This window comes from Pagrus major, chromosome 18, assembly GCF_040436345.1.
Source record: "Pagrus major chromosome 18, Pma_NU_1.0".
In the NCBI taxonomy this organism is placed as follows: Eukaryota; Metazoa; Chordata; class Actinopteri; order Spariformes; family Sparidae; genus Pagrus; species Pagrus major.
Window position 1 is genome coordinate 28,903,424 of NC_133232.1, and position 15,484 is coordinate 28,918,907.

General features: G+C 42.8%; 2 protein-coding genes across 4 annotated transcripts in view; both read left to right on the top strand.

Annotated features, from left to right (window-relative positions):
• The first annotated feature begins 170 nt into the window (after positions 1–170).
• hs6st2 (heparan sulfate 6-O-sulfotransferase 2) lies at positions 171–3,066 on the top strand. Of its 2 annotated transcripts, none has more exons than XM_073487756.1 (2): positions 171–1,107; positions 1,631–3,066. In XM_073487756.1, the coding sequence occupies exons 1-2, from the start codon at positions 512–514 to the stop codon at positions 2,448–2,450; spliced, it is 1,416 nt and encodes a 471-aa protein (XP_073343857.1). In that variant the 5' UTR covers positions 171–511; the 3' UTR covers positions 2,451–3,066. The 2 variants fall into 2 exon arrangements, with proteins under 2 accessions (XP_073343857.1, XP_073343858.1); XM_073487757.1 differs by having other exon boundaries at positions 183–1,107; positions 1,634–3,066.
• A 1,795-nt stretch (positions 3,067–4,861) lies between these two features.
• mbnl3 (muscleblind-like splicing regulator 3) overlaps positions 4,862–15,484 on the top strand; it is a 33,064-nt gene continuing 22,441 nt past the window's right edge. For both annotated transcript variants that reach the window (XM_073486666.1, XM_073486665.1), the window contains exons 1-2: positions 4,862–5,100; positions 12,431–13,373. In XM_073486666.1, the coding sequence (XP_073342767.1) occupies positions 13,200–13,373 (174 nt within the window). In that variant the 5' untranslated portion in view covers positions 4,862–5,100; positions 12,431–13,199. The remainder of the gene's footprint in view (positions 5,101–12,430; positions 13,374–15,484) is intronic.

Genomic DNA, 15,484 nt, shown 5'->3' on the forward strand with positions numbered 1-15,484 from the left:
TATTGTGTTGTCTTTACATTACTAATTGATTTCCACTTTGATCGTGAAACAGCTTCAGCCGCTGGTCGCGTAACTCTGTTTGTCCACGGCTCTGGTTTTTTAGCACGCGCCACACGGTGACGTAATTTTCACGCCCATGTCGAGCGCGGGGGCTTCTGGGAAGAAAGGTCAAGAATCGGTGGCTGTGCGAGACAACGGAGCCACTGCAGCATGAAAGATCATCGCTTTGTAGAAATAACTCATAATACTGCGGGAAAAAACTACTCCACGTCACCGAGTGAGACATTTACGTGTTGTCGCCTTCAACACAGCAACAATTATAAGAAGCTATTGTGCGTTTTTTGTGAGACTCGGTCGACACTGTGGCTAGCTTTCGTTAGCTGGCTAGCAGCTGCATTGTTATTGTTTTCCCTTCGTTTGTTTGCCTGATAAACACCATTTCTCGAGGTTCCCCCGCCAAAGGCAGGGATCCGGACTGCCTGAGTGATGTTTTTCTGTCCGTCCCGGGAAAATGGATGAGAAGTCCAGCAGCAGCAGCAGCAGCAGCAGCAGCAGCCACCACCGACTCCTGATCGTCCTGCTCATGGTGTTGCTCTTTGGCGTCATTATGGTCCAGTATGTTTGCCCGAGCAGATCTGAGTGCCAGATGCTCCACCAGCTGGGATCCTGGTTTAAAGACGGCGGTGCAGCTGGTGCCGGGAGCGGGGGCAAAGACATCCAAGACGGGCTCCAGAGGGATCCCTACATCGCAGAGGACGGCGCCCTGGTCCGCTTCGTCCCTCGCTTCAACTTCACCAGAGCCGATTTAAATCGCGTTGTGGACTTCAACATCAAAGGTGACGATGTGATTGTTTTTCTGCACATTCAAAAAACGGGCGGCACGACGTTTGGTCGACACCTGGTGCGAAACATCCAGCTGGAGAGGCCCTGCGAGTGTCACGCGGGTCAGAAGAAATGCACCTGTTACAGGCCAGGTAAAAAAGAGACGTGGCTCTTCTCCCGTTTCTCCACCGGCTGGAGCTGCGGGCTTCACGCAGACTGGACCGAGCTGGTCAACTGTGTCCCGTCACGCATGGACTCACTAGAGGTTCCCGAGAATCTGCCCAGGTGAGACAGGGATGCTCGGGATGGAAATCATACAAACACTATTCATGTAGTGTGTGTTAAAACATGTTTCATAATAATCCAAAATTACGTCTTCGAATTGCTTCTTTTGTCCAACCAGCAGTCCAAGACATTTACACTTACAATGATAAATGACAAAAAGCAGTAAATCCTCACATTTAAGAAGCTTGAACCAGCAAGTGTTTGACATTTTTGCTTGAAAAATGATTGTAAAGATTCATCGATCATCCAAAAACTTTGACCAATTGATTTATGAGCTAGTTGTTGCAGCTCTATTTCTTGCCCGGTATGTACTCAGTGATACTGATGAATGTAATGTAGTGGATTACATTTCCTCAATCCTGCAAAATCACTTCTTGACCACCCAGACCAAATAATTGCAGGACTCTTCAAACCATTTTAAGGGCTTCTTGCCAAACTAATCCACTAATCTATTCTCTAAGTGTTATCACTGGTTTGAGCTGTCTTATTACAGATCTAATGTCCTCTCTCTCTCTCTCTTCAGTAGGAACTATTATTACATAACCATCTTAAGAGACCCAGTATCACGCTACCTGAGCGAGTGGCGTCACGTGCAACGTGGTGCTACATGGAAGGCCTCCCTGCATGTGTGTGATGGACGTTCACCTACACTGTCTGAGCTGCCAAGCTGCTACTCAGGAGATGACTGGTCAGGCTGCTCCCTGCAGGAGTTCATGGACTGCCCCTACAATCTGGCCAACAACAGACAGACCCGCATGCTGGCTGATCTCAGCTTGGTGGGCTGCTACAACGGCTCTGCCATGAGCGAGGAAGAACGCTGGGCGGTGCTCTTGGAGAGCGCCAAACGTAATCTACGCGGCATGGCCTTCTTTGGCCTGACAGAGTATCAGCGTAAGACCCAGTATCTGTTCGAGCGTACCTTCAACTTGGAGTTCATCGCACCCTTCACACAGCTCAATGGCACACGCGCCTCCAGTGTTGATGTACCCTCCGAGACGCAGCGCAGAATCCTCGAGCTGAACCGATGGGACGTGGAGCTGTATGAGTACGCCCGTGACCTTTTCCTGCAGCGTTTCCAGGTGGCGAGGCAGCAGGAGCGCAGGCAGGCCAGGGAGAGGAGGCAGCAGGAGAGGAGGCGGCTCCGTGGAAGGCTCACAACGAAGCAAGGGAGGCAGCCGAAGCCCACAGAACCACCGTGTCAGCCTGAGAGACACTCGGCAGTGACAGAGGAGCAAAGGAGGGATTCTGATGGAGACGGTGTGGAGTCAGAAATCCCAGATTGGTGGGATATGGAAGAGAACGGCACCATGGAGGATTACATGGGCAATGTGGAACAGTGGTAGTGACACGAACAAGAAGTTGGGTGTCTTAATAATATGTGTGCCAACTTCTGCCTTGTCTGTTGTCAATGAATCCAAGTCATTTTTAATATATGCCTTCAACTAAAGTTTCTTTTTTCTCACCATGAACTGTTTTAAATGACACCAAGTTATTTATTGATTCTGATTGTATGTTTTTGCTACGACTGACATTCGTAATGGATACATTTGACAGAAAGAAAGACTGGCCCAGGTACCTGCAGTCCTATACCTTCCAGTGATCACATGAGCCTCTGAGACTGTTCTGCTGGCATTTAAACACATCTGAACTCTTGTTATTTAGCTTCGAATGAGGGGATGTGCATTTTTTTTCTTTGTTAAAAAAGAACAACGTTATACTTGTTTCTATAAATAATACACTACTATTTGTGGTTAACAATCTATATGTTTGCCAAATTGTTGTATTGTCTGAAATGCGTACATTTTAAAATGTACCTGTGATTTTCAGTGTCTTTTGAGTAACAGAAACGGAGAATGGAGTAGATACCTCAATGTGTAGCATTAACTGCTAATGTTGTAAAATTACTGAATGTGTCCCAAGTTTCAGTTTTTATATAAAAGTGCTTTTACATTCACTGTACTATTGATCTATCCTTGCCATACTGAGATATCTTATTTTTGTGTCTGACGTCCCTTTGTCTGATCACGTGCACAAAAGACTGCAAGTTTTTGTGTTGCACTTGCAAACCTCTGGCACACCAGCAGGGAGCGCTGAAGTAATTTTGACAAAAAAAAACCTAAATTCCTGAGTGGAGATACTGAGGTGGTAGTTGACCTCCCAGTTAATTCTTGAATTTGGTTGGATAGGATTTGAACCATTTTCTGTGTGATCCTTGGCGGATTTATTAATGGGATCAGCTGTGACAGCTGCTCCTAAATTTTGAAGAATGATTTAGCAACACACTGAAAATGCTCAAGACTTGATGGAGATTATTGGATTGCTAAAAGGAGGGATTACTTCTCTGTCAGTACACTTGCATTGGCAGAAATTGTTGAGGGATGAGAACATCTGCTGAGTATATGAGTTTATATATGTAGTTATATAGACAGTCAAGCTTTAGTGTAGCCTATATCTAAATTTGGATTAACTAGGGCTGGGCAATATGTACGATATGTATAGTTATGGTGTTATGCGACTATATTGTCTTGGATATCGTTGTACCCTGATATGGCATAACTGCTGTCTTTTCCTGGTTTTAAAGACTGCATTACAGTAATAAGTTGTAATTTTCTGAATTTAGCAGACTGTTCAACTTGTTCTAATACTTGTCTTAACCCAATTAGTCATTATATCCACATTACGGATGATTATTGATCAGAAAACGTGTTGTTTTAGGATTTTGTTAAAGTACCAATAGTCATCTTTACAATATTGTTGCAATATCAATATCGAAGCGGGGCCTATTTGGATAAAAATATTTGATATTTGATTTTTCCCCACAGTGTGCAGTGCTTTTGAGAAGATTTAAACATATTATGGTTTATATTCTATGTTGTGAAATGGCCTAAAACTATTGTGATATTATTTTAAGCCCATACCGCCCAGTCCCAGATTCAACTATGAAAAACCTGAATCCTGTCTTTAATTTTTGCCTTTTTTCAAATGTATAAAAGGTAAAAAACCTGCAAGCACTTTACAATAAGTAACTAATGATTAAGTAATTAGTAACTAATGAGTCTATATGCAGTAACCACTCAATGTGATGTCTCACGTTACTCGAAGGTGCACAAAAAGAGTAACTAATGATAAAGTAATTACTAACTAATGAGTCTTTATTGGGTAATGATTCAGTATATTTCACTTTACCTGAAGCTGCACAAAAAGAGTAACTTATTATTCAGTAATTAGAAAATCACAAGTTACCTCGAGTTTATGCCACTCAGCAACTAGTTCATGTTTAATCAAGATAAAGATGGATAAAATCTGGTGTTTTGTTTTGTTTTATCTAACGTAAATCTGTCAAAAATGTCATCCTTCAGGTTCGCTTAATCATGAGTCATCTGTTGCCAGGGAAGCTTTTCATCCGTCCTCCATGTCTGCGCGCGTATTGGCTGAAACGTCCCCTACCTGCTCGGTATTAATGGCAGCCTACCTTGATACCTGCCGTGCTTTTTAGTCGTGACTTTGATCCAACACACACACACACAATGGTAACAATGTTACCTAATAATAAACGAAAGCAAACACGCGCACACACGCACACACTCTCTCTCTCCCTCTCTCTCCCAACTCCTCCCTCACCATTTTGCCCTCCCTCTGATTTTTTTTTTTTTTCAAATCTGTTATTCTGCTGTGTGTTCAGTCTGTGTTGCAGCTAACATTTCAGCTGCCAGACAAACCCCGCTTCTTTCTTTCTTTCTGTCCCTCTTTCTTTCTTTCTCTCCGCGGCAGTGACGCGTTTTTATTTTTTTCTCTTTACGCGCGTCGGTTTCATTATATCTAGCTGTCGATAACGCGCTTTTTTTCTCCTTCTTATCAGCCTTTTCACTTCCAGGTGATACAGGCTGTATATCAGCCTGAAGAACGGCGTCTGCGTGGAAAATAACCAAACAATTAAACATTTTAAACGACGCCAATTTAGAGGGAAGACGTCCGAGTCTGGACCATAAACAGGTAAGAGGCTGAGCTCGTCTGGCGCAGTTGAGTTTGCAGCAATATGAATGCTGCCTAGTTTTTATATTTAATCCATGCTGCAGTCATTTTAGTGCCTGTTGCGTGGAAGCACATCGCTGCTTTGTTATTGTTGAACACGGGCGTGATTGTGGTGCTGCACTACAGGCACAGCGGTCATAACATTCACATTGGAGAGCTGCTCTGCATGGATACAGATAATCATGCTGTAGTGTTGGATCTGCACACAAGGGCTTGGCTGAGTGCAACATGCAGGGTTTGTATTGGAAGTCTGTTCAGCCGCCTGTGTTTCAAGTGCAAGTTGGTAAAAAAAATCAATGTGGGATCACTTCCTGAGGATCTCTCTTCCCTGCGTTTTATTTTATTACAGTGGGTAGAGGTGAGAGCCTCTGCAGGTTGCTTCCTGGTTTTCTGCAGCCTCCATGCATGCATGCAGTGCAGGGATTCTTGTCCTTGTTTACCCTTTAAGGGGTCACACACTCATGCCACCATGGCATACTGTGTTGTCACTCATTGCCTACACACTCCCAGTGGTTGTAATGCCATCACCTTTGCACATTTAACAATAGAGCCTGTCAAGACAAGTTCCCCTTCCCTCTGGTGTGTGGACTATGCACCAGTCAAGCTAGTTTTTTGTTTTTTTTGGCCTAATATAAACACTGGGAAATGGACAAACACGATCACGCAACCCACGTAACCTGTTTTCATTTCCCCCTCACGCACCGTCACGTTGACTGACTTTGATGCTCCATCTTTTATGGTGCAAATAAAATCATTCAACGAAAATGTTATGTCAACAATACGTTATTGATTCAGCTATAATAGCTGCAGTTTCTCCACACAGTTAACTTTCATTATGTCACTACAGGGATGTGAAACCAGCATTATGGTGAGGAAAATTAAAGCTTGGGGGCCTTCACTGTATCCAGTCTAGTTTCTGAGTCAAAACTTTAAAGCTAAACTGCATCATTTCAAGTATTTCATGCTTCGTGGAGACTGTGTTGTCCGGTATGATGGGATAGGCTTGTAGTATGTTTGTTTGAATGGTGAACTGTGGTGCTTTAATGAGCTGAACGGATTACTGATACTTAACCTAATTACTTTGCTCCGTCCCTCCAGGCGGCTGGCTTTCACTCTCATTGTGATTTATGGATCTTCCACCTTGTGCTTTTTAATCAATCACCTGGTCACCGGCTTTGTCCTGTTCTGCAGTCGTCCTCGTCACTGCTCTAAAAAGAGCTGTCTCTTTACACACAGATCATGTAGAGTTGTTTTCATAGCTCCAGTAGTTGACACACAGCTACCTTTGTCTCTAAAAATGGAATTCACCAAGCTTTTAGGAAAAAGGGAAACTCCAGCTTAAAAAAAAATATAAAAACTCCCACAGGAAACTCTCTGATTCTCTTGTGAAACCAAAATGACAAACACATACGGGCCAAAGTGTCCAACGTATACTTGTTAAAATCCCTCACTGGCTTTCCCCAGGCAGTGAAACACAAGTCGGTAGTTTTATGAGCTTTTTCTTCTCCCTGTCAACCTGCTGCATTATCTGAAAACACTTTAATTTCCCCATTTTGCATATTTACTGAACGCCCAATTCAAATCTGTCAACTGCACATTTAAAGCAGGCACGCTTCTTCCTCAGAAAATGTTACCTGTACTATTTTTTAAATACTTTTGGTCTTTTTGCTTTACACTTTACATTCCCATTTAACACATTTACCCAATGCTCTTAATCTAGAGTGATTCATAATAAGTTAAACAATAGAGCAAGCTTAAATTTCTACATAGACACTACAACACCTTTCAGTGATTAAAGTTCAGCTAAATCTTTACCTCTTTATAGCCTTTACTTCAATTTACACCTGATCAACACTTAAAACTAACCAGCATTAATAAATGGTACATTTTTAGTTAATTTAAGTGAGAGATAATAGTTATTTAACTGTTAACAAACAGTAAAATGTCGCTCGAACTAAAGGGAGAGACCGTAGGGCCAGGTATCGTTAAAAAAAACGCTACTAATACCTTGACTCTCGTTTTACAGGCTCCTGAACGATCCTTTTTCGATACCGATTTTATGAAATCTGTTTCAAAAAAAGAGCAACGTCTGGACGTGACCTTGTGTTTATCCTGCATGCCTTGAGACAGCCAATCACCAGCACTACTAGATCTTGGCACGACAAGCATGCTGCACGCTTATTGGTTCACTGACACCGATGAGATTAACTCCTAAGCGACAGAAAAATCGATCGTATTGAGGCAATTTGGTTGGTGCCATTAAAGTATCGATGTTCAATATAGCCAGCCCCTCTTGTCCATGAACATTTCTGCCTGAGTCAAAGAAATAGATTTTCATTAGGCAATCGTAACAAAAAACAGAGACAACAACTCCTGTGATCAAACACTACTTTTGTTTTTGTCTTTTGTTTTGGCTATGAGACTTCTAGTGTCCGACTTTGTTCCTAACTCTCTGACGCATTCCCAGAAGTTATAGCAACAAAGGTCTAGTTGTTTTTTAATGTAAAAATGTTGCATATTATATCTTTATCTTTGACTTCAATCAGCACTCACACTTAAATAAACAATTCAGCTTAAATTAAACTGTCAATTTAATGTCTACACATGCAGTAATTATTTTTCGACTGCCACTTCAACTTCCTTCAGCACGTCAACTGTTTTCAAGTGCAGATTTTTATTCATACATTTTATTCAGAAACTCTACCCTTTTCTATTTCTATAATGTTTTTGTTCTGCTGTATCAGCCTCCGACATTTACATTCCCATTAAAAACATATACCCTCTTATAAATATTCACCTGCCTGGACTGTGATTATGCAAAAGACAGAAGGCAGAAGGAAACTCGTAAGAGCAGAAACAACAATAAGGCGTTTTTTATTTTTCTCACAAGTGTTAATGTGTCACCTTGCCTTCCACTGAATACATGCCTGGCTCCTCACAGTTGTATTGGTATATGGCTATCTGTTAGCGCGAGCAGATAAGGTGCAGGGCTGTCTGTCGAGGTGGCACCCAGCCTACACACAAGCCATAATGCAGACGTCAGAGCTCCGGTGAAGGTTACACTGCCGGTAGCCCTTTGGTGCACTGTGTTTGATGAGGGACGCAGTGCGCCGGAGTCAACAGCAGCCACCCCCATCTGTCCTCCTTATACCCCCCTCCATCCTGTTCCACCTACACGTTGACCCCCACCTACTGACTGCCGGAGCCCCTCTTCTCACTGCAGACACCTGGAGGACAGGCAGCAGCATAATGACTGTTATAACTGGGACGCTCTATATTTATTCACCATGCCGCATCCCTGAAAACGATTGTTTATGCTGCATCGTAAAGGTCGGACAAGTTCAGTGGAACAAAATTATTTCTGTTCTCTTCATTACAGATTTCTGATTACAATGTGGGAATAGAGTTGGTAGTTCAGATGTTTATTAGAGCCAAAACTATTAGTCAATTTAAAGATCAGTTAACAAACAGAAATTAATCAGTAACTATTTTGATAATCACTTCAGGTTTCAGGAGGACTTTCTGCTTGTGTTTTTCATAAATGATATTACATTTCATATATTTTGGTTGGACAAAACAAGCAATTTGAAAATGTCAAATGTTGAATCAACTGCAGATTAAGCGATATTGAAAACAACCATCACTTGCACCCATATTGTGTACATTAGAAGGTTAAACTTGTTTATTTGCTATCCTAGCAGCATAGCTAATGCTTATTTTCATGCTCTCTTATGTGTGTTTTGTTTTTACTCAAGAGCTTTAACCCATTCATCGGTGTTGCGAGGGACAACACTGACACAGTTGTGGTGTGTGGGCAGCACCTGCACAATAATGCAGCCTCGAGCATGTAGCATCAAGCCCTTGTCTTTCCAGCAGAGCTCTTGATCAGTGTTTATGCTCGTGTATCTTTTGGCCTCCTCATGTTTTAGCTCAGCTGTGGTAGGTCGTGTTGTGCAGTATTGCAGAGAGAGGGAGAGAGAAAGAGCTCAATCTCTTAAGTAACACTGCTGATTTGGGCGTAAAACATCTAATAAAGTACATACTTTGCTTTACACAGACAATTCATGTGGCTGTCTTTGTTGGGTTGCTTTCAAGATTGTGACATCTTTCAGACTCAGACGTCTGTATGTTTTAATCTTCAACCCTGAAGTTCTGCATCTTACAGACAGCAAAGTACTGTTGGATTAACTCTTGTGGTTACATCAGTCTTCTGCTGTTGTTAAATTATTCATAGATGAATGTGCAGATTAGTCCCACGGTGTACTCACACAGTGGAGTCAATCAAAACTCTTGGTAGGCTGACTGCTATTGAGCCAAGCTAGCGCTGTGGCTTTATGAGGGCTGAGCTATATATCGATATTATGTCATTATCATGATATGACACTATATATATCGTCTTTGATTTTGCATATTGTTATATCATGACATGGCATAAGTGTTGTCTTTTCCTGGTTTTAAACAAGGAACCTAAAAAATAAGGAAAGGTCATTACATCACCAGAAGTCATACGATGTAGATATATTGGGTTTCACTGTGTTTCTCCATACATCTCCCATTGACTTCAATAGCTGTCACCACAGTCTCGCCCACAGCAAGGTTCGGTGACGTAGTGACCCCTCCTTGTTTTTTAGGTTACCTTGGTTTTAAAGGCTGCATTACAGTGAAGTGACTTACTCCACATTACTGATGATTATTTATCAAAAATCACATTGAGTTAATATTTTGTGAAACTACCAATAGCCCACAATAATGTCGCAGTATCATTATCGAGGCAGTTGGTCAAAAATATTGTGATATTTGATTTTGTTTCCCAGCCTGAGAAAGTGCTTTTGATGAGATTTCAGATATCGACATATATATCATGTATCGTGATATAACCTGAAAAATATCGGCTGTATGGGCGGCGATGTCAGTCTGACGGTCTGCCGCTCCACTTTGACTGAAATAGCTCAACAACTACTGGGTGGATTTCCGTTAAATTTTGTACATACATTCATGGTCGTGTCACAATGTCAATTTTTTCCAATATCATCACCACGTCAAAATTGATATTTGTCCAATACTTTGGTTAATGGTCGCATGCTAACACGCTAAGCTAACATGCTAATCATGCTGACTTTAATATTTAGCCTAAAGCGCTGAAGCTTCAGCTTCACAGAGCTGCTGGCATGGCTGTGGACTGTTCATCTGTCCTTTTCCACCATGTTGCTACATTTCTACACTGCAGAATAAATTAGTTTCACCCACTTATGAGTTACTCATTGCTGAAACTTATATGTCTGATTGTCAGATCTGCTAGCTTACTAAAAGCTCTCAGGCTGTTCTCTCTGTTCATGAACATGTTGTAACAAACACACCCCCCCCCCCAAGTAGGCATGCCACATTTTAACTACTTGCACATTATGCCATGGCATGATTTCTCTATTTTTAACCGCCCCCATTGTCTTCCAGTATGTGTATAGGCCCTGATAGAGGCCAAAGGGAAAGCTAGCAAGGTAAGGCTTGGTAACAGAGTTGGAAAGCAACAGCAGTTATGTATAAGTAAATGAAAGGTCATTACTGTGTATATTCGAAGGTACAGGGTGCAGTATAAACCAGAATGGCTTTGGAGGAGAGCCAGTACTGCTGTGTCGCTTTCCAAGAACGACTCTAATGGCAACTGTGCGCCATTTGGTGTCTGGTGTGGCGAGAGCGAGCAGAGGAAGTGTGGAGTGTTGCTGAGGAGCATTTTGATGATGCGGGTTTTGTTGGGATTGCTGAGCTGCGTCGTCAGGGTGGTGCGTAAGCAAAGGGCGCTTGACACTGATGTGGACCTGAATGCAGGACAGGCAAAGCTGCAGGAGGAGTGCTTGTGTTGTACCCCCTGAGAAAAGTTTCAATCGATCTGTAGGTAGGCTGGGAGGAAGAGGAGGAGGCACAGACAAGCATAATGGTTAAGCAAGCAAAGCAGTTGCTGTACCTGCTCATCCCTCATCCTGCCTGTCCTTTTTTTTTTTTTTTGGGCTGGGATGTGTCTTTGTTCTTGTGTTTGAAGGTGGGTGTATCAATTCAGTTCCCACCTCCCCCTTATCCCTCCTTCTCCCACTCCACTGCGGTGTTCTCCTTCTGGGCTGTCTATCTGCATGCACACACACACTCACACACTCTCGTTCCCTCACACTCTCCCCCCCGTCGGTTCCTCCGTCTGTGTCTGCCGCCATCAGACACAGGGACCGATAATATCTGCTCCAACCCCCCTCTCCTCCTCCTATTTTTTTTTGTACTCCTCCTTTTCCTGCATCTCGCCTATTGTTGATTCACTTTGTGCATTAATGCCCTTGTGTTTCATACAGGACAGCCTTCATTACTCTTCAGTCCAAAAAATGCTGTTTGAACTTCTTGCCTTTCCCTGGGAAGCTATATTGTAGTTTCTCTCCTGTGTGTTTCTTTATTGAGCCACCTCAGTTGATTGTCATCTGTATTCAGTTAGTGTCCGGACACGTCACTCTGCTCCACAGCACAGCAGGGCTCGGCTGCATGCATCCTCCCTGCATCACACTGCGGTGTGTTTGAAGACGAATAACTTGCTGCTCCGCGCCTGTGAGGGGACACAGCTAGTTGGAGTCAGCTCAGAGTTTGAACATTAGCATGTGGCTCAGCCATGACTGTGCTGTACCAGTGAAAAAATCCTGGGAGGAACAAGGACGGGCTCTGTGGAGGGAGGAGCCGCTGTGGAAAACGCCCTGTCATTGGCTGATGATGTGCTCTGCGTGCCTGTAAAAGTCTGTCCGATTGGGCTGGAGCCTCGCATTGAGCACAGCAGCTGCAGTTGTGAAGAACTGCCCCCCCCCCTCTGTCTCTCTTTTTCCTACTTCTTCTTCCCTTCACATTAATAACTGTCTGGGAATCATCGACCACATGTGCTGATCTCAAGGACACTCCTTTCCACAGTGTATGTCAAGTTAGTCAATTACTTTCTGCTCCGTGGAGATCAGGGGAGTCGAAGTGACGTCTCTGTCCTGCCTGCAATCTCCCTCCATCCCCTCTCTTCCTCTCTCTCTCTCTCTCTTGTATCACTTAATCAAGACATAGCTTGCCCTTTCCTGTTCATTGCTGCCTCCCTCCCTCCCGTATCGCTCTGTTCCCCTATTTGTTTGTCCTCGCTTTCCCTTCCACCCTCCTCCTGCCTCGTGGTCCTCATCACCCTCCGTTTAAACAAGATCTTCACGAGGTTGTAGCTTTGCATTTTCTCTCCAAGCGGCTGCTGTTTCGCTGATGCTCTGAATTAACGTTTGCCTTTCTGTTTTTACAGCAAGCAAGGACATGCAGAAGAGAGGTCAGTGAGGAGGATGACAACAGAAGAAACGACGACGGTGAGAGAGGGATGAGAAAGAGACTGAAATAAGAGGAGGAAGTGGAACTCCAAAGTGCCTACTGTGAGGTGTTGTCCACTGCTGGATGAGAGCAGGACGGGGCTTGCTGTGTGTTTGGCCTTGAATGGAGGCTGTATTTTATCCTGACAGCCACAGAGTCATCCATCCCACGTTGCCGAGCTGCAGTCCTCACATAGCCTGAGCTGAGCCGCCACCTCGTCTCATCAGGGCAAGGACACCATCCCTATAAGGTTCTGCTTTTTGTTCCACTACAGCGTCCACCCCAGCCTTGGCCATGTTGACGTGAATGTAACAGCTACTTACGGCGGGCGTCAGTCGATTCAGGTGAAGGCTCAGACGCTCGGTGACATATCCAAGCATGCCAGAGTGATGTCCTCAGAGTAGTTATTTTTTTTCTTCTTTGAGACAGAGCTGGACTCTGCTCACAGTCGGCCCCCCGCTATCTCACCCCAGTGAAACTTCAGCTGCCACTTTTCCCAGGAAGAACTAATAAACATCCCCTAAAATACACCAACCAAAACGGACTCGCTGCCCTTTTTTGCGCTGAGGAAAAATATTTTTGCTTCTGTTTTTCTGGGTGTTTTTGCCGGGGACTTTTTTTCCTTGCATCACTATTACTCACCCTTGCTCTCATCAGACAGTTTTCCGTCCGTCTGACTACACCGCCGCTCAGTGTGTTCGACTCCGATGGCCGTCAGCATGACCATGGGACGGGACACCAAATGGCTGACCCTGGAAGTGTGTCGTGAGTTTCAGAGAGGCACCTGCTCGCGGTCTGATGCCGAGTGCAAGTTTGCCCACCCCTCCCGGAGCTGCCATGTGGAGAATGGCCGAGTCATCGCCTGCTTCGACTCCCTCAAGGTAACAATGCAACAGAGAGGACACACATCAGTTCCTGCCATACTGCATCTCGTTTGTTTAGACACAGTTAGCTGAAGGCTCTGTATAGTGTTGAACAAATAACTTGCGTCCTTCTAGACACAGACACACAAACATAGGTTTCCTAGCAGAGGTGGTCTTTGTTTCAGGTGACGTGGACCACTTTATTTCACACATCGAATGCCACAAATTTAATCAGTGTGATGATCATTTAGGGTGCCGTCTACAGACTAAATTGTTGAAGAGAGGGGATGAGTCAGGATGAATTTCCTGGAAACCTTGAAAACTATGTCAGTCGGTCAGTTGATCCACCCTTTCTACCCCCACTTGGTTTTTTCGAAGCTATTTTTGTCTGACTTTTTCTAATTTCATCTGTATGTCCTTGTGACTTCGGGGACTGCAAAGGTTGTCTCGAAGGACGTTTATCATCATTTTTTTTGTCCTTGTAATTGTGTTTCGAGTTGTTAGTAGCGTGAATCACGGTTAGAACATTTGACATCTAATTAATGATGAAAAATGTTCAGATTTCTTGCAGGATGATGTTTAAAAGACTCGAGAATACCAGCTGAAAATTACATTTTTGGCCTGTCATCATGGAGTCCAAAGTGATCAATTTTCAACTACCACTTTATTAATATTGTGAGTTATCGTGATGTCTGTCGTCTGTAATAACAATAAAAAGGTCAGATTTCTTGCAGAATGATTTCAACTAAGGGAGGATGATAAGGATCAAATCATATTACATGGTATGGATCCTATAGGCCACCATAATGCCCAATCCAGGTTACATTAATTTAAAAATCATTCACAATCATCTATTATAAAGCAGTTTTGCTTATTGATTTTTCAACATTGACTGCGATGATGTCACACAACTAGATGCATGCAAATAAATAAAGTCTCCGACGGTGGATAGATTTCATCTCATGGTTTATGTGAGGGATAAAAGACGACAAGTTGCACGTTATGTGATTGTAATTGATGTAATCGCCTCCGCAGCAAAGACGCCTACAGACTCACACAAACATAGAACTGACAACCATATGAAAAAATATCACAGTTGCAAGATATTACACATGTATTATCATAGTCATCAGTTATAATGACCCTTAACCCATACAAATCAGTCCCAGACTGGCCGTTCTGTTTAAATTGATCTAAAAACAAAAACACAATAGCAAAAGCTTTTATTCTTTTTGCAGCAGAAGGCAAAGGCTTCTGTCTTTTACCTCATCGCGTTGTATGCTTGTGATGACATCATCATGTCACGTTTAAATCCAGTGCAAAACATGGTGACAACCCGTCGTGGTGCAGTGAAGTGGCAACAGAGGAGTGGAGAAGCAGGTCGATGTTTATGACACAGTTTCGATAATCTTATATGTCATTTTGGTTTAATGACTCACACTTGTAGCTTTGATTGTTCAGATTTTAGCGATGAGAAGCAACTTTAAGATGTGATTTCCCGACAGACATGAAACTTAATGTTTTTTAATAAGCATAACATGATAGATTTAAACATGTTAGATGAGCAAACGCACACGGGACGATAACCGTCAGTGTTCGTACCATGGTGCACCTCGAAACCTGTATGTGGCTGCTACCCTTCATGAAACATGCTGAGATTAAATAAGCGTGTTTCTCACTGTCGGTGCTCTCCTTACATACACTTTTAAATCATTTAGAACGAGCAAAGAGCAACTTCTTCAATCGATAGTCAGCTGCCTTAACAATCCATTATCAGTTGATCATTAATTAATATATGAAATATGTCTGACGTTTTTCCAGTAAGGAACCAGGAGGTTAGGAGTTAAAAGAACAGATAAAGTAAATACCAAGTTACTTGAATGATGCTAAACTAAATAACACAAAATAATGACTTTTTATCGCAGAGCTCTATTCAGTCGCTATTCAATAACTAGTCCAACAAAATTCAACACAAACTGAGGCAACAAAACGGCTCAAATATATTGATATCAGTCAGTATGGAACGCCTTTTTGTGTTTTTATAATTACAAATTAATTGTATTGAAAATAAGAAGATATTTTATTTCTCTGATGGTCGATTATTACATTTTTTTCGGTTAAATTCTTAT